Source organism: Nuphar pumila, chromosome 10 (genome assembly GCF_984573655.1).
Source record: "Nuphar pumila chromosome 10, dmNupPumi1.hap1.1, whole genome shotgun sequence".
Taxonomy (NCBI): domain Eukaryota; kingdom Viridiplantae; phylum Streptophyta; class Magnoliopsida; order Nymphaeales; family Nymphaeaceae; genus Nuphar; species Nuphar pumila.
Window position 1 is genome coordinate 32128098 of NC_143258.1, and position 26546 is coordinate 32154643.

General features: G+C 36.5%; 1 protein-coding gene across 1 annotated transcript in view; it reads right to left on the reverse strand.

The window, feature by feature from the left end:
- LOC149826616 (TOM1-like protein 6) overlaps positions 1-26546 on the reverse strand; it is a 93813-nt gene that overhangs the window by 61497 nt on the left and 5770 nt on the right. Inside the window, exons 3-4 of the mRNA XM_090018907.1 lie at positions 4231-4329; positions 926-1039 (exon numbers count right to left, since the gene is read on the reverse strand). Of these exons, the coding sequence (XP_089875033.1) occupies positions 926-1039; positions 4231-4329 (213 nt within the window). The remainder of the gene's footprint in view (positions 1-925; positions 1040-4230; positions 4330-26546) is intronic.

Consider the following 26546-nt stretch of genomic DNA (forward strand, 5'->3'; position numbering starts at 1 on the left):
ACGGCTAGTCAAGGCTTGGTCGAACCAGCCAAAAATACAAAAAAATTAAAAGATAAAAACAGAAAAATATTTACACAATAATTACAAATATATTATATATAATATACATATAGTCTATGTACCATATAATACTTATACATTAAAGTGTATAAATACATATATACATATATATATATATATATATATAATATTTAACACAAGTCACTACGGCAAAGATCACAAGCCACTAAGGGCAACAGAACATACTTGAAAAATATTAATTTTATTAAGTCAACAAGTGCAAAAAATATGCATTAGTTACAAGAGGGGGAGATCCCATCTTAAGTACAAGAGACAGGGGCTACTAGCCATTAGACTAGTCCTAACGGCTAGTCAAAGCTGGTAAAATCCCAGCAGAAAAAACAAAAAAATAAAGAAATAAAATACAAAAAATATATTTTTGATATTTACAATATGTATATAATAATATTATATACACAAGCATATACAATTATAAGTATATACATGCATATATAGGTACATATATATGTGCATATATATGTACAAATTAACATTCTGGTAATTCATAGATCGACATAGGTCTTGAATTTATACAAATGCAAACCCATAGATTTATTGTCATTTCCAAACTATACCATGTAATGTGTCAAATGGATTTCTAAATGTGCACACAAGGGACTAAGATATTAATTTGTAGGGATGCACTTTGGCCCCTAAATTGCAGACACCAAGAGTTCAGCAACTCATATACATAATGTACTTAATCTTTCCCACTGCCGAGCATGTGATCTAAATGATGAAAGATCATGACTTAATTTCTTACATTAAACAGGTCCATTCCAAAAGCAAACAAGATGCACTTAAACTGTCAGAAATAAAATAAAGTTGAAATTGCCAAACATTTACCCAACTTTTGTGTACATACCCTTAGTTCATCATATGCCCAGTAATATTGAGGATATTTTCCTTGAGGAGAACCAAATGCTTCTTGCCATGACCCAAGCAGTACTAGAATCTTATCTCTCACTTGCATATCACTCTGTATAAATCCAACAAATCATTTTAAGAACATTCACAAAATTTGGACATGCTAGGCTACAGGGACCATCAAAGAACAAACAACAAATGATCTCAGTCAAATCTGGTAGGCTTCCTTATAGACAACAAAAAGAAAGCAGATCAGGGGGATTGACACAGCTTTTAAAAAAGGGACAAAAATGGTATGCAAGCTACAAGCCAAAATACATTTTGTAAAACAGCAGTATGTGCTTGTGTCTCAATGCCTGTGTGTGTGTGTGAAAATGGTATGCAAGCTACAAGCCAAAATTGTAAAACAGCAGTGCAAAATTAGGACATGCTAGGCTACAGGGTCCCAAAGAACAAACAACAAATGATCTCAGTCAAATCTGGTAAGCTTCCTTATAGACATCAAAAAGAAAGCAGATCAGGGGGATTGACACAGCTTTTAGAAAGAGGACAAAAATGGTATGCAAGCTACAAGCCAAAATACATTTTGTAAAACAGCAATATGTGCTTGTGTCTCCATGCCTGTGTGTGTGAAAATGGTATGCAAGCTACAAACCAAAATTGTAAAACAGCAGTGTGACCACCCAGGAGGCCTAACAGAAAGACAAATGCTTCAATATACGCATTGCATATATTTTGAGTGTCCTTTCTTATGAGTCTCTTAGATCTGGAGTGGGGGGCTGGGATTTAGATGCCTCTGGAATTGAGCATTTGAGACAAGCTATTACAGTATTGTGGATCCGAATGAGTGGTAAGAAGAGACATTACCATGGTATTGGTGGAGAACTCCAATTTGTTGGTTTATCTGGTTGGAAAAGAATAGCAGGATCTTCAAAGATAAATATAGTTCATATGAACCATTTTCAAAAAAATAAGAAGAATTCATATGAAAACTCAGATCAGTATCCTCGTATGTGCAAGAGGTAAATAGAGGGGATTGGGTCTGGATTGGATATGGATTGGATTGGTAATAGAAGAATACGTGGAAGCAGAGATGCATTTAATTTTCAAGACCCGTTTTTCTTTGTTTCACTTTTTTTAGGTGACCAGTCATCAAGTTTGTTTTCGAGTGCATGCTGTGCCCACTTTTGTTTCAACCAAATTTTTTTTTTATCTCAAAAAAATGTATCCATAAGTTATTTTAGTTGTCTGCCCAAAGAAAATAAGAGAACTTCAATCAGCAAACACATAATCCTAGAGATATGATCGAAGAAGCAGAAGTATTAAGGTCATTCATGATTATGGGAAGAACATGCACAGGTGCTACCCATGTAAATAATCAGTCAGAACTCTATTAATTGAAGAAAATGTCAAGATATACATTTTACCTCAAGCTATAAAGGGATGAGGAACATTTTTGGCCTTTCAAAGGATAAATAAGGAATATGTGGTGTTTGGTTTTTTCGTGGTGGTGCAAAGATGCCTTCAAATGTGCCTATATTCAAGGACTCCCTAACAAACCTCATCCTTTCAGAATGACAAAGGTAAATACCATGCGTCTGGACTGTCATTATCAGTTTTTTTTAACAACTTGAGCTTCAGATATATTTTTCATTTTCTAGCAGCTAGGTTATTCTAGGGAGATTCATGACTACAGGTGCTTTTGGTGTAAATGCTGCACGTATTAAATATACAAGCTCAAGAATTCATGGATGATGCATAGAGGAAGAAGCAAGAAGACTGGAGGAAAACTAGAAACTCCATTAGCTACAAAATGAGAAAGCAACAACTAATACAAGGGTCAACACCTCCCCCACAATACAAACCCCCCACCCCACCGCCCAAAAAAAAACTAAATTCTTATTACAAATTGGACGAAAATGATCATCAATCTTTGACTTCTACAGAATTACAATGACTAAGTACAAGAATGCCCTCATTAATAAGAGAAATGCATGGGTAGGTATTACCCAACACTAGTAATACGTTGGAACTACATTTCTTCACAATAAGAAATGTCCAAAATAATTCTTGATCTCATTGTGGCCACTAAGACCACAAATTTATCACTAGAGTAAAATAAGAATAAAAAGGCAGGCCCATATAAGTGCATAGAACATGGAATTACCAGTTAGCAACTTTGCATCCAACAGTTGACTAACAAAGAAGATAGGCTAGCAAAACAGAAGGAAATATTGGGAAAGCACATCAAGTTTTAGTCTTTTAGCATGGATTTCCTTCTCGTAGACATGAGCAAATTTTTGGAAAATAGTATGATGATGGTAGAAAATGGCATTAGAAAACAGACACAATGAACTTACACTACAAGTACTAGCCCAATGTTCAGTATTAGGCAAACTATCTATCCATCTATCTATATATATAAAATATTATTTCTTTATATTTATTTAGCTTCAAAGTGCCAGTGTACCCATGTCAACACCAATACCTTAAGGTGTTGCTGCTGTGTGGTCCCATACAAACATTACATATTTTATGCATCCAACATATTTTTATATTCTCCATATTCTTTTGGCAGGGTTTTCCCCAGATATCTCTTAGAGCACAGTGCCATCCTGGTCACAACTTGAGTAGTTTGCAAGTCTATCATTTGTATTATGGGTGTGACTTTGTTTGTTTTGTAACTCTTTATAACATTGTTTTACATTTGATGATAGTGACCAATGATTGATCAATGCATGGATAATTTTTTGTCAGTAACACTACAATATTTGGCAACTTAAATGTTTATGATTAGATTGTTGTGCTCATTGTCAAGGTTAACAAACTTTCTACTGCTCTTATGTCTTTCGGGAACTTTTTTGTCTAGCTACCTAGCCTTATAAAGAGTGAAGACTGAATATATAGAAAAAATAAAACATTTAGAATTCCCATTTTCAAATTTTTATTTGCCAAATGTTCTTCATTTATCATTTTCCTTGTGTTTTTAGAGCATGTTTCTTAAGACAGGCGCAATTTGCTGATGGCCCAAAATCCAAAGCAGAAACCAAGTATGCTATTGACAAGAACCCTTATGAGATGAATACAAATATCCCATAGGTGTTTTCTCCCCTCTGTTTTGGACATTCTTGGACAAAGTTATTGTTGCATCAATATCCATAACCAACATCAGGATAATAACACAAGATAAGAGGAATAAGTAAAGCAAGTGTTATAACCAACAAGCACGAAATACAACCAAGCATGTTGATCTACCTTAAATCCATTCTCAAAAATATTGAAGTATGCATCACCGAAACTCACCTTTTTCTTTACAATTTTGGTCATCTCTTGCAAAATATTTCTCTCAACAACTTGGAGATGCACATATTCACCACAATTCTTCATTAATGTTTCCAGAAGCTGGAGAAAAGAAAGGAGAATGAAGACTTTAGTTTATGGAAGCATGCACATAGGGAACACAAAACATTCTAAGGTAACAGGTCAACAAACAGCAAGGAAAATGGAAACTCTGATATTTCCTCCTCAGTGAGTGAGTCATGCAATTCCAATACACCACCATTTCTAAATGCTGAAAAGCTTAACCTCAGTTCACTTTCCACCTTCAAAGCACTCATACTAGTATATATAAAGGACTCTAACATAATTGCCAGTATCTACTAGTTTACAAGACTTTAGACAATGCCCTTTCCTTAAGATGGTCCTCTTTTTTCTAAGACAGTGAAACCATACCATATGCAGGAATGCTAAAATTGAAATGTTAGGCGAAAACATGTCACATTATAGGGCATCCAAAGATCAGCCAAGACAAAAGGCGCAGCAGTAATAATAGCATTTTAAAATTGCCACCTGATGCATTATAAACCAAGGAAATATTACGATGAAACATAACAATGTGTCTCTTTTAATGAGCTTGATTTGATTGAATTTATTTTGGAAAGAGTAATGTGCTTTATTAGATATTACCATGACTTCTGGTGCTCTACAGAAATGTAAAAAATATGGATCAATCCAAGGCCAACGTACTATCCTTTGATTATACAAACATTTTCATGATGCCCCAAAACTAACAGGGCATAACCAGCCTTAGCAAAGAAGTAGCATCTTTTCAATGACCTACAACTGCCCCAGGAAATAAAGAAACCTGTAAATATCAATTTCCATGTAAATGAATTACAAGATCAAAAAGGATCCGTTATGACCTGCATCATTTTACCAGGATACTTGGTGTCTTAGAATGGCATACTTTCAAGATGCCAAGATGAGGTGGTATCGTGCTAACAGAGGCAAGAAACATGTTGCATAAGATCCTTACTTTACCACAATGTAGCTCAGTGGCAGCTAGATGAATATATATATATATATATATATATATATATATAGTGAAATGGGTCTGTGATAGACACATTTGGTGTTAAACATGAGGTAAAGCGTGCTGACCGTCCATCGCACGCATTGATGGACGGTCAACAACAACAATAACACCTAAGCCTTCATCCCAAAACAATTGGGGTCGGCGATATGAACCAAAAAAGAAAATCATTATGGGTCTTCCACATGAATCCTTCTCCTCCAATCATTTCTATCCAATGCCATGTCATCGGTGAGGTTCAAAGCATTCATATCCTTTCCTATCATCTTCATCCAAGTCTTCTTAGGCCTACCCCGACCTCTTTTAACTAATATATTTTCTCATTTCTCCATCCTTCTAACTGGAGCATCATTAGGCCTTCGCCGAATATGTCCAAACCACCGTAAACGATTCTCTCTCAGCTTATTTTCAATGGATGCAACGCGGGTCAGTGCACAAAAAAAAAACTCGCGTCGAAAACCCTTTACTGACGCACTAAAAGTGACAGTAAAGGTCCCGCAAAAGATCTGGGATCTTTACTGGTGCTTTTAGTGCGCCACTAAAGACCTTTTTCAAAAAAGCGCCAGCAAAGGTCTCAGACCTCTAGCGAGACCTTTACTGGTGCTTTTAGTGCGCCATTAAAGGTCTTTTTGCCCAAAATCGTGTTTTTGACGGGATTGTGTTTTTGCGCGTTGACCGTCCATTAACACGCACAACGGACGGTCAGCGTGCTTTAGCTCTGATTAAGCACCAATGTGGTTTAGCACAGACCTGTTACTATATATAGAGAGAGAGAGAGATGGATAGTCGATGCAAGAAAATTTTTTCTCGTGTGAGAGTTTGGGGCAGGACCTGTAAAGGATTTCAATCAAATTCGCACTAAAGTGGTCGATTGAGAGAAAGGTCATTTGGGGAGTTAAGAAGGTGGTTGAAGACTTTGTTATTTTAGACAACCAAAAACAGAGATGTCAAATACTTCCTCCCTAGGAGATATATGTCATTTCTAAGAATCAGATACCTTCCATTTCTCTAATTCCCCGATACCCTCCACCACCTATCTCCAGAAGATAGCCTTAGAGAAAAGGCATAACAACAATTGGGTCGGTGAGTTGGACCCAGTTTGTTGCTTCCTATCAAACTAAGGTCTGAATACACCCATTTTATCTAGACATAAACGGATAGGTGAGTCTGGACTCTGAATCCTCATGTGGATGGTATGCTAGCCTTCACTCTCATCTTTGAATACACTTTGGTTCTCTCACACCAAACCTGCAATGATGCCACCACCTCCAAACTGTTTTTTCACCTTCTCTCTTTAATGTCACATAGGTGCGGGTGCGGGTGCGGGTGCGGGTGCAGGTACGGGTGCGGGTGCGGGTGCGGGTGCGGGTGCGGGTGCGGGTGCAGGTACGGGTGCGGATGCAGCGGTGCGGCACTTTAAAAAAAGCTTGGGTGCGGGGGTGCAGGAAGGATATATATATATATATAGAGAGAGAGAGAGAGAGATAAAAATGGACTTGATTAGGGTTAACTGAATCTACTTTTGGATAGAAATGAACCTCAGTGTGGTTGACTTCACCTAACATAAAGGAAGTTGTGTCCAAGTGTCGCACCCGCCTGGGTGCGGGTGCGACGCTGGTGCGGTGCCCTGTTAGAAGAGTCCGTGTGACATAGCTCTTTATTCCTTGGCCAAGGAGCGAGCAAGACCTGTCTAACATAGTTCATCTTTCATCTGCCTTCACCTTCCATTTGCCTAAATCCAATTCAGGCCACACCAATTGAAGAAGCGGTTTGAAGAATAGGCATTCCCATTGGGGTGGAAACTTGACTCTTCTCCTCTTCCACACACAGCATTTTCAAGTTAGTAGAATTTCTTTTGAGGTACAAATGCATGGAAATACAATCTAAGGATACCAACCAAGTGAAAGCAGCTGATTAGGAATGAGACGTAGCCCCCAAATGATGCCTTTACGGAATGTGGCATGCATCAGAACGAGGAGGGAGGTACAGCAAGATTTTATGGAGAAACTATGTTACTGCTATCAAACCATAAGAGTGTGCCTTCTTTCTCTCAGAGTTGCACCTTCCCTTTGATGGCTGCTGCTGTAAATCTGGTGTTGCTGGACATAAACAGATTAGAAGATGAAATAAAGAGAGGAACGAATAAAGGGAGCCACACGTTTGGAAGGAGCCCAAGAGTGCAATCAATAGTGCCTCAGTCATATTTATAAATGAGACTTTACTTGGTCTTGCACGAAGACCTCTCATGGCGCCTATGAGAAAGGTTGACATAAGTAGAAGTTAGGAAAAGAGGAAGACCAATGAAGACTCGGAAGGAGGCAGTTAGAGGTGACATGAAAGATTGTAAAGTGGCCGAAGTTTTAGCTCTAGATAAACAGGAATGGAGAAACAGGACTCATAAAGCCAACCCCATGTAGTCGGGATAAGGCTTGACGATGATGATGATGATGATGATGATGATGATGATGATGACTTTATAACAATCTATGGTACTCGGACACTCCATTTTGCCCTTTGTACCCATGTCAACACACGTATTTCTGGGTCAACAAGCATCAACACCCCAACATGCCATTTTACCCTCCGTACATACAAGTTTGTATTTAATTTATAACTTATAATTATATTTTCTGATTATAACCTTATATTTTCAGTATATAATATATATTTTAGATATAGCATATATATTTAGATTATATTCAGTTTATTTTGAATTTATTTTGTATTTATGTGATATTTAATATATATATAGTTGTATCCCCATACCCACATTTTTTGGAATTGCAGTGTCGTACCCTCTGCACCTGTATCCGTACTTGTACCCGTACCCGTACCCGTACCCGCACCCGCACCCGCACCCACACCCTTACCCAGGTGACATAGAAAACAATACATTTTTCTATACAACATTAGCTCAACTTGCACTCTATCCAAGAGTACATTACTATTACATTACCCTACCCAACAACTTTTACTTTACCCAATACAATGCTAAGTACGGCCTAACTCGAGCCATAAGTTACAGCAAATAATAATCAAGGAATAAATTAATTAAATAATACAACTCTGTCTGTGATGGGAACCACCGAGTAAATTGACCAAAAGCCTCTGCAGCATATGGATGTGTAAAATGATGTGTGGCCATTTCTCTATGCATTTCTCACACTTTTGTTGGCAATCTTTTCTTTGCCAATGATCATTCAAAAAACTCAATTGTACAATTTCTACCTCAGCAAGGCTTCCTTTGAAAGAAGTGTCCCCGACTCCCATAGTTGGCAAACCTGGCGAGTTGACTTGGGAATCGTCTGAGTCGACCCAGATCACACCCCAACTGGCTCACCAATTCAGGACCATTGATCCACATGCCTCTTATGTGTTTTTGTTATGCATTTTGTAGTTTTAATGCATAATGATCATAAAAGATACATGTTATAAACAATCATATGTTTTTAAATCATAAATATTAACAATAATGTATATAGTTGAATACTTATATAGCTTAGCCATTGATATCATGTGCTAAATTTAGTGATTATACAATATGGAGCTTGATTTTTTCCATAACTTAACACTAGAAAAATGCATAGTGCTAACTCGTCTGAGTTTGTAAGTTGACTTGCTAATTCGCGAGTCAAGGGTCAGGCAATCCGAATCCGAGTCACAGGTTTGCCAACTATGCATACTTCATTCCCAAGAAATTTACATGCAATGAAAACTTGGGACTCATACCTCGACTGTTTTGAAGCTCCATCTTGTTAAGTTTGATGTAATATATGTATTATTATTTTGTGTGCTGCCCCACTTGCAATGTATATGTACATTTCATTCTTTTATAGGGGTATTCTTGTATTTTTTCATAGTGCTGGTTTGGAGTCAACTATGTGCCTTTTAGTGAGGTAGAGAGGAAGTCTCCCCTATATTGTTGTCTCTCTCTCATTTTAGAGCTGATAAAGTTTGTCTTCGTATCTTCTTCTTTCTTATATCTTTTATGGTTGGAACTATATGTTAAGATTAATGTAATATAAGTATATATATATATGTGTATATGTATATATATATATATTGTTTACAACAACAACAACTATGCCTTCATCCCAAAACAATTGGGGTCAGCGATATGAACCAAAAAAGAAAATCATTTTGGGTCTTCCACATGAATCCTTCTCCTCCAATCATTTTTATCCAACGCCATGTCCTCGGTGAGGTTCAAAGCATTCATATCCTTTCCTATCATCACCATCCATGTCTTCCTAGGCCTACCCCGACCTCTTTTAACTAATATATTTTCTCATTTCTCCATCCTTCTAACTGGAGCATCATTAGGCCTTCACCGAATATGTCCAAGCCACTGTAAACGATTCTCTCTCATCTTATTTTCAATGGGTGCAACGCCTACCTTTTTACGTATCTCCTCGTTCTGAATCTTATCTTTTATTGTATTTCCACACATCCATCTAAGCATACGCATCTCAGCTACACTCATTTTTTGAATATGATGTCTCTAGGCAGCCCAACATTCCGTACCATATAGTAAAGCGGGCCTAATAGTCATCCTATAAAACTTTTCCTTCAACCGCAATGGCATTCTACGGTCGCACAACACTCCAGTTGCACTTTTTCATTTCAGCCACCCAACCTTTATCCTATAATTTACATCTCCATACTTTTAAATGATAGATCCCAAATATTTGAAACAATCATCCACCGGTATTTCTTACTCACCAAGCTTCACTACACTCCCATCACTACTTCGTTGCTTACTAAACCGACATTCCATATATTCTGTCTTACTCTTACTCAACTTAAAACCTCTTGCTTCCAATGTCTGTCTTCATAATTCTAACTTAGCATTAACCCCAACTCTAGACTCGTCAATCAAAACAATATCATCAACAAACAACATACACCACGGCACATTTTCTTGAATTGATCTCGTAAGCTCATCCATCACTATAGCAAATAGGAAAGGGCTTAAAGCAGATCCTTGATGTAACCCAACCGTTATAGGAAAATTGGTTGTCACCCATCCACAAGTGCGGACATTGGTTACTACTCCTTCATACATATCTTTAATTATACTAATGTACTTGAGAGAAACACCTTTCTTCATCATTGTCCACCAGAGAACATCGCTAGGTACTCTATCGTAAGCCTTCTCCAAATCAATAAAAACCATATGCAAATCTTTGTTCCTCGCTTTATTTCTCTCAATAAGTTGTCTAAGAAGATGTATAGCTTCCATAGTTGATCTTCCAAGCATAAAACCAAATTGATTCTCCAATATCATGACAACCTTCCTCAACCTAGACTCAATCACCCTCTCCCAAAGTTTCATAGTATGACTCATGAGTTTTATACCACGATAGTTTGTGCAATCTTGTATATCACCCTTATTCTTATATAGAGGCACCAAAGTACTCTTCCTCCACTCATTAGACATCTTATTTGTCCGTCAAATCTTGTTAAAAAGATTTGTCAACCATTCTAAACTTTTCTCTCCCAAGCATTTTTAAGCCTCGATAGGTATACCATCTGGGCCAACTGCCCTTCTTGATTTCATTTGCTTCAAAGCCTCTGCAATTTCTTTCTTTTGAATCTTGCGCATGAAGTCACGATTCATCTCATGAAAAGGAATGGATAAGTCTCCAAGATCCTGAGCATGACTTTCATTAAATAGCTTATCAAAATAATCTTTTTCTCTCCTTAATCTCCTCATCTTTGACTAAAACCCTTTGTGTTTCATCCTTGATACATTTAACCATACCCAGATCCCTCGATTTTCTATCTCTCATCTTTACAAGCCTATAAATATCTTTCTCGCCCTCTTTGGTATCCAACTTGTCATTAACAACATATATATATTGTTTAATATTATATATATTATACTAATATATATTATATATATATTATATATATTATAAATATATATAATATATGGGAGTCAAGTCAAAGCTAGTTTGACTTGCTCTCAACGCTCTCTCTTATTCTTTAAAGAGAGAGGACTTCTCCTCTCCATTTCACTTCTCTTCTCTTCTCTCCTCTACTTTTCTCTATAAATATGGGTGGGTGGGTGGGTGGGTGGGTGGGTGGGTGCCTTTGAAAGATGAGAGAGTGATGGGTAGCTCTAGATATTTTTTTGTATATTTTGTAGTGAGGTTTTTATGTATTTATTTTTTATGTATTTTATTCTCATTATGAATGAAATCATTTATTCACAAAACTTGTATCAGTTTGTATCTTGTGAGCTATGTCACAGGGACTCGGCAAAACATATGTTGCACCCGCGTCGACGCGACGCGGGTGCGCTTGCGGCACCGGGTGCGGTCAACACGACCCTGGGTGCGGTCAATGCACCCAGGGTCATTTTTGTCCACGATTTGCGCGTAAAAAAAAATCCCCGATGAAAAGGAGGATTAGGGCAAAAAAAAAATTTGCCCTAATCTCTCCTCTCTCTCCCCCTGAGCTCGAGCTCTCTCCCAGCTCCGCCGCCCCAGCTCCGCCTCCCAGGCTCCTCCTCTCCTTTCGCAGGTATGCACCCTCTCTCACTCTCTTCTTGGGTCGGCAGGGGAGGGGCCGAGCACCCCCCCCCCCTCTGTCGGACTCTTGTTGGGTCGACAGGGGAGGGGCTGAGCCCCCCCTGCTACCTCGTTTTTCGGCACAGGAGGGGGGGGTTGGGTCGACAGGGTAGGGGCCGAGCCCCTCCCCCATCTGTTGTTTTTTTTGGGTCGACAGGGGAGGGGTCGAGCCCCTCCCCCATCTGTTTTTTTTGGGGGGGTCGACAGGGGAGGGGCCAAGCCCCTCCCCCATCTGTTTTATTTTTTGGGTCGACAAGGGAGGGGTCGAGCCCCTCCCCCATCTGTTTTTTTTTTTTTTGGGTCGACAGGGGAGGGGCCGAGCCCCTCCCCCATCTGTTTTTTTTTTTTTTGGGTCGACAGGGGAGGGGCCGAGCCCCTCCCCCATCTGTTGTTTTTTTTGGGTCGACAGGGAAGGAGTCGAGCCCCTCCCCCATCTGTTGTTTTTTTTTGGGTCAACAGGGGAGGGGCCGAGCCCCTCCCCCATCTGTTTTATTTTTTGGGTCAACAGGGGAGGGGCCGAGCCCCTCCCCCATCTGTTTTATTTTTTGGGTCGACAGGGGAGGGGCCGAGCCCCTCCCCCATCTGTTTGTTTTTTTTTTTTGGGGGTCGACAGGGGAGGGTCCGAGCCCCTCCCCCATCTGTTTTTTTTTTTGGGTCGGCAGGGGAGGGGCCCCTCCCCCATCTGTTTTTTTTTTGGGGGGTCGGCAGGGTAGGGGCTGAGCCCCCCCCCCCCCTGCTCCCTCTGTTTTCAGCAGGGGAGGAGCCGAGCCCCCCTCGCTCTCGCTCTCTTGTTGGGTTGGCATGGGAGGGGCTGAGCCCCCCCTTCTCCCTGTGTTTTCGAATTGATTTGAAAATTGTAATGTATTTTTTTTTTGTGTTTTCAGGATAAAAATGACGGATAAAGGGAAAGGACTTGCGTCATCCTCATCCCAACATGTGAATTCTGCTGCTAGTTTTGCTGATAGTTGCAGTGGGATTGATGATGTGGGGCCACTATGGGTACCTGTAGATAAACTTGCAAAAACTGGAGAAGGAGGTTGTGGAAACAAGAGATTTCGATGCAAGCTCTGCGAAAGAGATTTTGTTGGGTCTTACACAAAAGTGAAGGCTCATTTGTTGAAGATACCAGGACATGGCATTTCAGCTTGCAGAAAAGTTGATGAGGCAATGCGAAGACAATACAAGAAAATACAAGAAGAATATGAGAAGAGAAAGGCAATGGCCGATTCTTCTGCAGTCAGTGTGCCATTTGCAACTACCAAGAAGATGCTGAAAAAAAAAAAAAGTCAATGTAGGAGGTAGAGGAACGATACAAGCAGCATTCAATACATCCGATTCTTCTGCAGTCAGTGTGCCATTTGCAACTACCAAGAAGATGCTGAAAAAAAAGAAAAAAGTCAATATAGGAGGTAGAGGAATGATACAAGCAGCATTCAATACATATGGAAGAGAAGAATTGGATAGAAAAGTTGGGAGGTATTTTTATTCTGGTTCACTCCCATTTAATGCGGCTAGAAATCCTTTTTGGAAGGATTTAGTAACATCCTTGGCAAATTGTAATTTGAGTGGTTATGTGCCTCCAAGTTCAGAAAAAATACGAACCACACTTCTTGCAGAAGAGAGGGTAAATGTGGAGAGGTTGCTAGAAATTAAAAAATATTCATGGGAGCAAAATGGAGTTTCCATTGTGTCTGATGGATGGACAGATATTCAAAGGCGTCCATTAATCAATTTTATTGCTTGTTCGCTTAGTGGCCCAATATTCTTGAAAGCAGTTGATGCATCTGGGGAATATAAAAATGCAGAGTATTTGAACGGATTGTTTATAGAAGTGATAAAAGAAGTGTGTGATCAGAAAGTGGTACAAATCATTACACAGACAACGCTCCAGTTTGTAAAAGTGCAGCGTTGAGTTTGGAGAGTGAGTACCCTCATATTTTTTGGACTCCCTGTGTAGCACACGGCTTAAATCTAGCCCTAAAGAGCATATGCAACCCCAAAGAAGAAGAAAATTCACAAGCATATGCTTTATGTTCATGGATTGAAGATTTAGAAAGAAATGTCAAAAGCATTAGGAATTTTGTTGTTAACCACCATCGTCCTAATGCTATATTTAATAGGCATTCTGATTTGAAATAGTTGAAGGTCGCTGAAACACGTTTTGCGTCCATCATTATGATGATGAAGAAGATTAAAAGAGTGAAGAATGCTTTAATTAACATGGTGACTGATGAAAATTGGACATTCTATCGTGCTGATGATGATATGAAGGCTCAAGAAATTAAGAAATTCATTCTTGATGATGAGTTTTGGGATAGAGTGGTATACTTCCTTCAATTTACGCAACCTATTTGGGAAATGTTAAGAGAAGTTGATAACGATGAGCCCATGCTTCACAGAGTTTATGAAATGTGGGATAATATGATTGAAAAAATAAAAGTTATAGTTTTCATGCATGAAGAAAAAAATCCTGCATTGGACGATTCAAATTTTTTTAATCATATTCATTCAATTTTAGTCAGAAGATGGGATAAGAGCAACACTCCTTTGCATTGCATGGCACATTCTCTTAATCCAAAATATTATGCAAATAAGTGGCGGGTTGGTGGTATTGGTCGTGTCCCTCCAAATTTAGACCCAGAGCTATCAAGACATAGAAATATGTGTATGACAAAACTTTTTCCAGAAGCATATCTTGTACATCAAGTCACACAAGAGTTTGGAAAATTTTCATCTTCGAGATTATATGCACCGGCATTATTCGCGAGAGAAGAAGATAATATAGATTCTATCACATGGTAGTCAACATTTGGATCAGAAACACCTCTTCTGCAACGTCTTGCATTAAGATTGCTATCGCAGTCTGCTAGTTCATCTTGTTGTGAAAGAAATTGGAGCACATATTCTCAAATCCACAATATGAAGAGAAACAAACTCACCAGCAAGCGTGCAGAGGATTTAGTATATGTTCATTCAAATCTTCGATTACTTTTGCGAAGCAATGATGAATATAGGTACTAATTTGCTCTCTTAGTTATTTGATTATTTCTTAGTTTTCATTTAAATATACTTGTATTGTATTTATCATTTTCAAATTGGGTTATAATGCAGACAAGGAACATCCAAATTTTGGGATGTAAACCCAGAAGAGTGTGACTTCGAGGGAGAACATGAATTCAACATAACAAACATGGATTTAGCTGAGCCCAGTATTCCTTCTAATGATGCATTTGATGATGAAGAGGAAAATTATTAGCATCCATTACTTCATCATGATATACTTTGGTATGTAATTTAGTTCTTTTATGTAATACTTATTTGATTGATATTTAGGTCGATTTATGTAATTGCTTTACTTATTTGATTGATAATTTGATATTTAGGTTGATATACTGCATGCATGATGAATCATATTATGAGTTTATGACAATGTTTACTGTTAAATGTTAAACTGTTAAAACTTCAAAATTATATATATATAATTTTTTTTTACATTTTTGCCCCTACCGCACCCCCGCACCCGGGTTTTTTTGGAAGTGCCGAATCCCTGCACCCGCACCCGCGCCCGCGCCCGCACCCGCACCCACGCCCGCACCCGCACCCATGTGACATAGCTTGTGAGTATTCAAATATATTTTGATTTGGCATTTGAATTACGATTTGGAATGTCTTGGGTTTTGCGCCATTTTGTGACATGGTTTCAGAGCAAGGTATCTTGGTCTTGGTATCTTGTTCACATTTGTGCTTCGACAATTGATTAACGGCTTGGACTCGAGACTCTCGTATTCTGGTATGTATTTTCTTTGGATTCTCTACTTTAAATATTTGTGGTATTTACTAAAAAAATGTGTTTGAAATATAGTAGATATTTATTAATATGTTAAAAATGAATATGTTTTCAAGTTAATTAAAATTAGAAGTTGTGAAAAATTATTGACTTTTGATATATGTTTTTGTGTAAGCATGTTTATATGAAATATATGTTTTAAATATGAATATGTATATTTTTTGAAAAATGTCGTCATGAAAATTATATTTTACAAGAGTATGTGGTTTTCTTTAAAATCTTAAATACTATGCTTATATGTTTTTCATGTTGTTTGCAAAATACTAATTTTTTGTTGTATGCATTTTGTTTTATCGTAATGATCATTGGTGCCCTTAAGCATGTGTCAAAGCATGATTATTAGGTATATTATGTGAATTTTATGTTAAAAATGTGTTCCTTAGAAATTTAGTTTCTTGTATAATGTATATCTTGAGTCATGATAATTTTAATTCTTTGGTAATACCATGAATATCTTGTATGCTCTCTTGTCGACATACTCATGTCTCATATTGTTATGTGGCTTCGATGATTGACTTTAAGATATTGCTCTCATTGTGATAAATTAATTATTTGAAAAACATCCTTGATTGATTATGCTTGAAAATGATCTCGGGTATTTTTATATACGACTTATGTTCATTTTTCTTTGTGATTCGTATTACAAATGACTCTTGCATTGGATGTTTTGTTCACATATACTTGAATGCATTTTGTATGTCATAATATTAACGTGTTTTTTTCCTTATGGATTGTATTTTGCCCCTTAGAAGGTTTATATGTGATGCATTGTGAGTGATATTTAGTATGTAGTATCTTTTGTATAGCCTATGTGGCTATAAGTTATTAGATTATCTTATTGCTTTGAGTATTCATGATTAGTGATAATTATGTATGCTTTTGGGTTTATAAATAGTGTTAAATTGTAATACCAAATTGTAATTCTATATATATTTTATATATAGGACGATACATGCACATATATATTTCATATATATGTACATGCATCTACCTTCGTATAAATATAAAATATATATATATATATACATTTATTTCTTGTAATAGTCGTAGGGGTATTATAGGACGACTATTAGGCTCGCTTTACTATATGGTACAGAATGTTGGGCTGCCAAGAGGCATCATATTCAAAAAATGAGTGTAGCTGAGATGCGTGTGCTTAGATGGATGTGTGGAAATACAATAAAAGATAAGATTCAGAACGAGGAGATACGTAAAAAGGTAGGCGTTGCACCCATTGAAAATAAGATGAGAGAGAATCGTTTACAGTAGTTTGGACATATTCGGCAAAGGCCTAATGATGCTCCAGTTAGAAGGATGGAGAAATGAGAAAATATATTAGTTAAAAGAGGTCGGGGTAGGCCTAGGAAGACATGGATGGTGATGATAGGAAAGGATACGAATGCTTTGAACCTCACCGAGGACATGGTGTTGGATAGAAATGATTGGAGGAGAAGGATTCATGTGGAAGACCCAGAATGATTTTCTTCTTTGGTTCATATCGCCGACCCCAATTGTTTTGGGATGAAAGCGTAGTTGTTGTTGTTGTAGTCGTAGGGGTATTATAGTTATTTTGCACATATTCATTTTCTTGAATATGTTGTAGTTATTTTCTTTTTCTTATTTTTTATTTTTAATCTTTGGTTTTCGTATACCTTGGGGGGGGGCATCTTCTAGTCGTTGGGCCCCTCCAACGGTCACAAAATGTGACCGTTGGAGGGGTTCCAACGACTAGAAGCGGAGCCCCTCCAAGGTCTCCACTTCCCTATTTAAAGGGGTTCTCCCCTTGTGTATTCTAAGGCTTTGAGTCAAAGCCCAAGAATTTCTAATAAGAATTTTTATTCTTCTTTTTTACCTTAGTGCATTTGTGAGGCATTGTGGATTGTGCCTTCGTGCACGAGTGTTCTAAGTATTCTTATTGTGTTCTTGTGCACACGCTTTTTATCAAGAACTTTGGGTTTTGATTCTAGTGTCTCTTTGAAGCAAGGTTTTAAAACCCGTGACTCGGGACTCGACTCGTTCTTTATTGACTCGTGACTCGGCGGGTCAACTCGGTGACTCGGACCGGGTTTTGTTAACTTTTGGTTTTAAAAGAAAAACAATTTCTAATTTGTCTCAAACCATGTTTTTCAGTAAACAAGAGATCCTTGGGTTGTGTAAAGGCATGTAATCACTGAAACTGGGAGAGAGATGTGACTCTTTCTTAGGTTGCTTTTGAACTGATAACAATTGGCATCAACTAAATTAGCTTGGTTTTTGCTTGTATTACTTCCTGGGTTTGTCATTTTCTAGTTAAACCATTCATAGAGAGCAGTAGCATTGAAAAATGCATAGGCTGATATCTGCCGGACTATCTCACAGGAATATTCCCAACTTACCAGTTACCCTTGTGTCATGCCCCCTTATACAGTATTCTTAATGAAAAATTGAACAACAATGGCATGCCATGTGTCCTTTTTGTTGTCCATGTGACCATATATAAATGTACATCCTTGACAAATGAACAAAGGTCATTAAAAGCAACTAATGTTGTAGCAAAAAACTCTAGGATATCCTGCTAAATAGCCTTCAAATTTCTTTTTTAGACAAAGGACTATGGAGTAAGTTGAAGAATAACTATGGTGTTAGTTGAAAAATATGAAATTAAGTGGCATGACAAAAATTCTCGAAAGAGATGCAGCATATAAAATCCTGGTTGTTCACTCCCAAACAGAGCTAAAAGTCTTTTCCCTATGAACACTGGCTCCTAATGTTGTTTCTTATGAATTAGCGGGTTTTTTGTATTTTGATGGTTTTGTGCATTGCCAAGCAATCAAGAACTTATGTGAAGCTCTGTTGACATTTGTCTTATTGGTAGAAATTTATGAAAACGTTATGAATCCTCTCTTGAGTGACTTCTAGCTACTGGCTACCACAAGGCCAATTACCAGTTTCCAACATATACTTAGTTCCTTAATTTTATGCTTCTGATATTACATGATGAATATTATAGTTGATTATGCTATGATAGTGATACTTAGTACCTGTTACGAAGTTAACACACACACACACACAGGGAAGATCCAAGAGCACACATACCACAAATCCAATGAGCACATCAGTCCACCAAATCAGCCAACACAAGGACCACTAAGGACACACTCACAAGAGACCCTAAGGGTCTGTCTGATTGCTTGTCCAAGATTGGACAGACCCTTAGAACATAACAGACAAAACATATGTTCTGTCTATAACAACCATACTTCGTCCCATGTTTGTTTAACTCAAATAAAAAATCAAATTCCAAACATCCCAGAACTCGCCCGAGTCAAGGCCGAGTTTGCCTTGCCGGGTTGACTCGTTGGAGGGCCGAGCCGAGTCAGTCGAGTCAACGAGTTGACTCGGCGAGTTTTAAAACCATGCTTTGAAGACACTTTCACAAATAGTTCCTTGAGAATCTCTATTAATGTAACATGTCATTGTTGTCTCATAGTAGACTTATTATTTAAATCTAAAAGGCTTTTTTTTAGATCATATATATTGTTCTTGTCTTCTCATTTGAGAGTTAATGGATCCTTTGTATATGATGTGCCTTAGTGCACATATTCCTTGATTGGTGGATTTATGAATTCAGTTTTGAAGAATTGCTTATATTAAGCATGAGTTTTGTTTGCTTATTAAAGATTGTAAAAATTGTCATAGGACATATTGTTGGGCATATGATTGCACTACATTCATTCTAAGAATTTATCTTATTTATTAGATTTTTTATTTGAAACTGTCTTTTCAAATCGGTTCCTTTTATGAACTCACCTATTTGAAAAATGAATTTTGTGAGTATTTATTGCCTTCTTATGGCATTTGTTGTGTCCATCACAGAATTTTATATGATACATCATTTCTCTTGGCCTTGTTATTTTTTATTCAGAGATGTTATTGGGATGAGTTGTGTGCGCCTCATTTTATATCAATTTAGATTGTCAACTTATGGTTTAGCTCTAACTGATAGTTGTTTGATCTCTGGATTTGAGCATGTTGTATCACTCATTTGTTGTATGGTCATTATTATTATGGATGATTATAACTCAGTTTATTTGTCATGGTTATCTATTTTTTAAACCATAGAGTTTCAAAAGATGGTTAAAATTAATAATATATGTTTTCATCACAAGCTCTCTTACCTTTTGTATTTTCTCGTATTATGCCTCTTATCTAAGTGTCATTATATGTAGATAAGAGATGTGTATTTACACCTTCGTGTGTGATTTTAGCCCATTGTTGTCATTATACTCTTGATCTAGTTGTTGATACACTTGGTTTTTTAGTGTCATTATTTGTAGACATGAGATGTTTATTCACATCTTTGTGTGTAATTTTAGCTCATTGTTGGCATTATACTAATGATCTAGTCGTTGATACACTTGATTTTTTAGTGTCATTATATGTAAACAAGAGATGTTTATTCATACCTTCGTGTGTTTTTAGCCCTTCATTGGCATTATGCTCTTATTTTAGTCGTTGATGCACTTGTTTTTAAGTATTATTATACGTAGACAAAAGATGTTTATACACACCTTGTGCGTCTTTGGCCTTTTAGTGGGATGATGATTATGCTTTTGTTCTAGTCGCTGATACACTTGATTCTTTAGTGTCATTGTATGTAAACAAGAGATGTTTATTCACACATTCATGTGTTTTAAGCCTTTCATTGGCATTATGATCTTATTCTAGTCGTTGATGCACTTGTTTTTAAGTATCATTATATGTAGACAAGAGATGTTTATACACACCTTCTTGTGCGTCTTTGGCCTTTCAATGGGATGATGATTATGCTTTTGTTATAGTCGTTGATACACTTCATGTTTGAGGCTTGGAGGCCTAGGAGGTGATTGCTTGTGGTGGTCAAACTAGTGTTTTAATTTGCAAAATTCATTCAATATGATATATGAGTTTTTTTTTTAATCACTTCATAATTTTTCTTAAACTCATTGGATCTTTTATCAGAAATGGTTGTTAAAATATTTTCAGGCATTTTTTATCATGCTTTAGTTGCATGAGTTATTCCATAATTGATTGTCTTGCATAATTTGTATAAGTTCATGCTTTTTCACGCATATATTCATTAAAGAATATATTTTTTACTTGTGTGTTGCCCTTCCTTGGCTCTTTGTGTTGTCCCATAGTGAACATGTGCTTTTGTACTTTTATACTTATATTATGCCTTTGTGTTGTCCACTTTTGGACTTATATGTGCTTTTGCACTTTGTTTTTGTAATTCTGCATATTTCATTACATGTTTTTTTAAGCATTTCATTAGTAAAATCTATTATATATGCCCATAAGGGGTATTGTGTGCATTTGATTGCTCTTGAGATTGATCTCACTTTGTATTACTTTTTGGAAAAACTGATGCTTGGGCACTCCTATTGTATTTGTGTGGATCCTCATTGGGAACCTTTTTTTTTGCATATTTCCAAGCATGTGTTCTTGAAAGATTATTTATCGTTATTGGTCCATATGTGACTTCTTTATTGGTTCTAAATTATAGCATGATTTATTCATATATGTATTAGTTGTTGGTTTAAATATTGCTTCTAATTGATCCATGCTTATTTATATCTTCCATTGTGTAAAGATGATTTGTTATTGAGTTATTTTTTCATAGTATTAATAATGATGAAAAATCTACGATTGTTATAAATTAATGTCTTTTGTGATTATATATATATATGCATGACTTTTCATAAAAATAACTTTATCATTGTTTGCATCTCTCTTAATATTATTCTATTATGATAGAGTTTGTCAATGACTATCATATTTATAGTTAATGACTATTTAAAATCAATTCGTTCTTTAAATGATTATGAAAATTGTTAAATTGACTTATTAAATATTTTGCACGTATCTTATGTTTGTGTGCTTAGCCATCCTCTCTTCATAATATATATATATATATATATATATATATATATATATCTTATTAGATTGCTTTTGTTTTGCTTTCTTTATAGGTTCTCCAAATATTGGCGGTATGGATGATTCTAAAAGACATTTCGAGAATATCAAGAATTGATGATATTGATGATTCTTTATGTAAAGGAGCATATGATTGAGCACCCTTGAAGAGGCACCAAATGGAAGAACTTGATAAGTTTATGAAGACATTTTGTGTAATGGGTTTCTTCTTATATAATTTCAAACTTACAGTGAGACATTGTATGTAATATCGCGTATTTTCACACTTAGCCATTTTGAGATTTTTTCGAAAATTTGGTCAAGTCTGGGAGAAAAATCATTTGAGGCTCGATTTTTAGACTGATGCCGTTGAGTCTAAGCTTGACCCAGGTCTCATCGACAAGGTCGAGACGAGCCAATCGAAGCGTGAGAAAGAGTTTTATTTTTTACTTTTAAATTTAAGCGAAATTCGAGTTATTTTTGGGTGAAATTCAGAATTTGATATTCGTGTAATATGTCGTTGGATGTGTCTCGGAATTTTGATCGCAAAGATATTTTATTTTTCTCAATTCAGACTACGGTTAGGCTGAAAATCACATTTTTTCAAAAATTAAGCAGTTTGTCGGTTCAGATCCGAACTTGGATCAAACCGGATCGGAGGGATTTGATCCAAATTAATATGGATTTGGACCCTATCCTAGACCCATATTAATCTGGATTTGATTCAGTTTAAAACTCATTTGGATTTCGAATATGGATTTAGATCTTGGATCCAAATCCAAATCCAAATCCATGCACAACGATTTTTCTAACTTTAAATTCATCAAAAAACTTTAAATTGGGGTTTGCTTATGTTAAGAAGCCTCCAACATTAATTTGGTAATTTTTGAAAACTTTTAGAAATTTATTTGCAATTTAATATTAAATAATTAATTAATTTAATGCAATTCCGAAAATTTATTTTGAGGTTTGTTTAGGACTCTTGAAAGAGCCCTTAAACACCTATGGAAGAGTTCAAGAGGATTTGAGAGACTAAGAGTTTTTTTTTAACAAAATTTTAAAAAGTCAAACTTGAGTTTTAAAATTTTCGGAAAACTCATATAAAAGAGTTTTAATTTTTGAGAGTTTTCTCTCTCCAGCCCTTTTAGATGGGCTGGAGAAGGGGGTGTCCTCCCCTATAGGGCCTATAAAAAGACCACAAAAAGAGAGAGAAAAGGGGAAAAAAGGAGGAGAGATAAAGTGAGGAAAAATGAGGAGAGATAAAGTGAGGAAAAATGAGAAAGAAGAGGAGTTTGGGCCATCTTCAATCATTTACCCACGTTTTCAACTTTCACCATTGTTTTTCTTCAAGTTTTTATTCATGGTATGGATTTTCTCTCTTGAATCAAGTGAAAAATTGATATAGATTGGATTTTCATGCAATAATTTGATGAAAATCCATGAAAAAAGTGTTTATAGTTATGTTTTTGCAAAAACACATGGAGGATGATGCATAGATCTTCCTTCGTGGTTGTACTCTTGATTATTTTCATTCTTACATGAAAAAAAAACATATGTATATGCTAAAACAGAGTTTTAATTAATAGTAGATGTGCTTAGGTAAAGGTTTCTTTTGATAGGTATTGACTTCCATGGATGATACATGTTATGGACCGACCGCTATATGCATGTATTCATGTGATAGAGTGTTTCATATGCATGGATTCATCATAAAAAGAAATCGTATGTGAATCTGAAAATACATGGAGTGTTAATATGCTTATGTCTCTATAATTGTCGTTGAACGCATGTAATTTTGTGAGACATAAATTCTGTTTAAGCATGCATTCGTGAGCAATCCGAATCTATATGAGTTCTTGAATTGCGTATTGGCACATACACTTATACGTGAATTGTAAATTGATACCTTGGATCATGTTCATTTTGAATGATGGAATATGTAGTTTCATGCAACTAAGAAGGCATGTGCATAAGGGTAAGCACATTTCATATACTACTGTTAAAAATAAATCTGGGTATATTTCCCCTATTACAAATTGAGATTTTTTGTTGTCTGGCCAGATCTGGCCGGACCCGACAGAGCCGTAACAGGCTTGCCAAGACCAGCTGAACATGTTCAGCTGGCCTGGCATGATCTGCCGGATTAGTCCAGGTGCAGCCGGGCCTCATCAGGCCTATTTTGACAGGCCTGACTTGGGATTGAGGGCTGCATCTTATTCTTCAAAAAAAAAATCTATAAGCCTTGTGGTCTGGCCAGACCTGCCCCTGTGTAACTGGGTCTCGTCAGGCCTGGTTTGCCAGGCCTGACTGGGCAGGCTCAGTAGTGCAAAAAAAAAAGGTGCTAAAACAGAAATTTTATAATCTGTTTTTTTTTTCTTTTGGCTATGACCTGGACAGTCTCCATACCGGGTTGACAGGCCTGTCGGGCCATATAGGCCCAGCCGAGTGGACTCGGCTGGGTAAGTGGGCGTTACAAACAAAAAAAAACTGAGGTTTTACTTTTATTTTTTTACCATATTGCTGGCTGCCGGGCTGGCAGCCAGCTGAGTGAAACCCAACAGGCTTATTGGCGCTAAACAAAGACTCGTTTTTAAGTCTAGCAAAGTAAGTCCGGCAGGCCTGGGAAAATTTATATTGATCATACGTGTGTTGTGGCCTATTTGGGGTTTTGAATCATGTAGGAATAAAAGATTTTCATGTGCTTAACTTGACGTGACTTCCTTCAACATTGTGCAAAATGTAGGTTACTTTAAGTACATATGTGAGTAATGGTTTGCGGACATAGGAATGTTCACACCTCTTTTAAATTTAGCTCTCATGAATGAAAGCATATATGTGAATGAGTACACATAAGTACATGCACATGAATGTTCTGAACATATGCATATGGATGTTTAATGCATGCACATTGTACTCGACCTACATGAGTGTGCATATTAAAAGCATGTTGATATCATTGCATTCATGACACGATTGTTACGATTTTTGCATATGATGTATCGATGATCAATGGATCATCGCGGGCCTGGTGAGCCCTGAGCTTGGATTGCTCCTTTACTTGTTTTTATGCATCGTAAAAATCACGGTTTGACATTTTTTCTCTATATTGCATTGTCCTGTATTTTTCTACGGACTGGAGTATCGTGATGAGTCTCGTATTTGGAAATGCAAATTTGTGTTATTAATTTGGCATGCATGGTTGTGAATAGAAAAGCATGTGATACGTAATGAATACATTGACACATTGATAATGATTTTTGCATATGAATGCATGGGTGATCAAAGTGGATCATCATAGATTGTGGAATGCCTCGAGTCGGTGTGCTCCTTACTTTACTTGTTTATGCATTGCAAAGATCATATTTGATATTATGGTTTTAATTGCACTGTTTTATTGTTGTCACGGGTGGTAGACCGTGAAGAGCTGCGCATGTTGACTTGCAAGCTTATGTTTGCATATTAATTTGCAAATTTATGAAATTGATTTTAATAACAAGATAAGAAAGAGAACAGTGTAATTAATGATCCCTTGATGTTCCTTCTACAGAAAGGTAATCTTGGGGCTCAACGGTTTGGGGACCGTGAGGATACAAAAACTCTGTGTGAATTATTGTTACCCCTAAACCCGATATTGAAGTTCTTTTCCTGTCCACGATTTTAGGAAAAATCTGTAACTTTGTCTGGGTGGTGTGTAGACACAGCTGTTGTTTTGGTATACCAAGGAAAGTGACACTTATGGATGGATGGTCCCTAGTATCCCCGACATTAGATGGGTGGTTTAATGTTCTGAAGGTTGTTTCGGTCGAGAGTTAAGTTTAGAACCCAGTAATAAAATACAATTTATGTGCTAAGTTACCTTAAGAACCCTACTTGACCTCGAGGATTTTACCTGTTTGGTGTATCCGCCAGGTAATGATAATAATAAAAAGAGAAACTTAAATTGTGTACATCTAATAGGGACATGCATATAAAAAGAGTATTCTGGTAAAAGATAATAATTTATTCATACATATGAATAGAAATCATGCATAATCCTGCTATGCATTAGATCATGCATATTTACTTATTATCTATGGACAAATACATGATATGTGCTCTCTATTGCATAATAACATGTCTTTAATGTATAATTATGGTTTCCTATTAACATTAATTGTTCCCTCTTGTTTATCATTTGTTCTCTGTTACTTACATAATTATTTAAATTATGAAATTGATATAAATACATCTCTATAAATTATTGCATGAATCTTATATGTATTCTTTATGCTTATTTATTTCATTAGAGAGATTCATACACAAAATTCTTTGGATTCTGACACCCTACTTTTTGTGTTTTTCGCAGCCTTAGATGCCTAGTGAGGTGACCTGCTTCTGAAAAGAGTCACGAGGAGGTCACACGACTACATGGCAGATTCTTTGGATGGCGTAGTTCTTTCCTTTTGTCGTTCTTTACTTTTAATTAATTATGTCTCAAACTCATATCGCTAACCCCAATTGTTTTGAGAGGAAGGAGGAGGAGTTGTTGTTGTTATGTCTCAGACTCTTTACATTTGAATAAATGAAGTTTGGTTTGATCATGGTTTGGTATGAAAGATGAATATAAGATCTCTTATGGTGGTGGTGGTGATTAACTGTAAAGGTCCCGGGTCTCTGGGATCGTTTTCACACTTGCTTAAAAAAAAATTTAGCACTTTTAAGGAGTATGAGTTGGGGTCATTACACTATAAGTTTGGGGGGTTAAGATTAATGTAATATAAGTATACAAATATGCATATATATATATATATATATATATATATATATATATTGTTTAATATATTTTTTTTATATATTATAATAATATAATATATATAATAATATTATATATATTATAAATATATATAATATA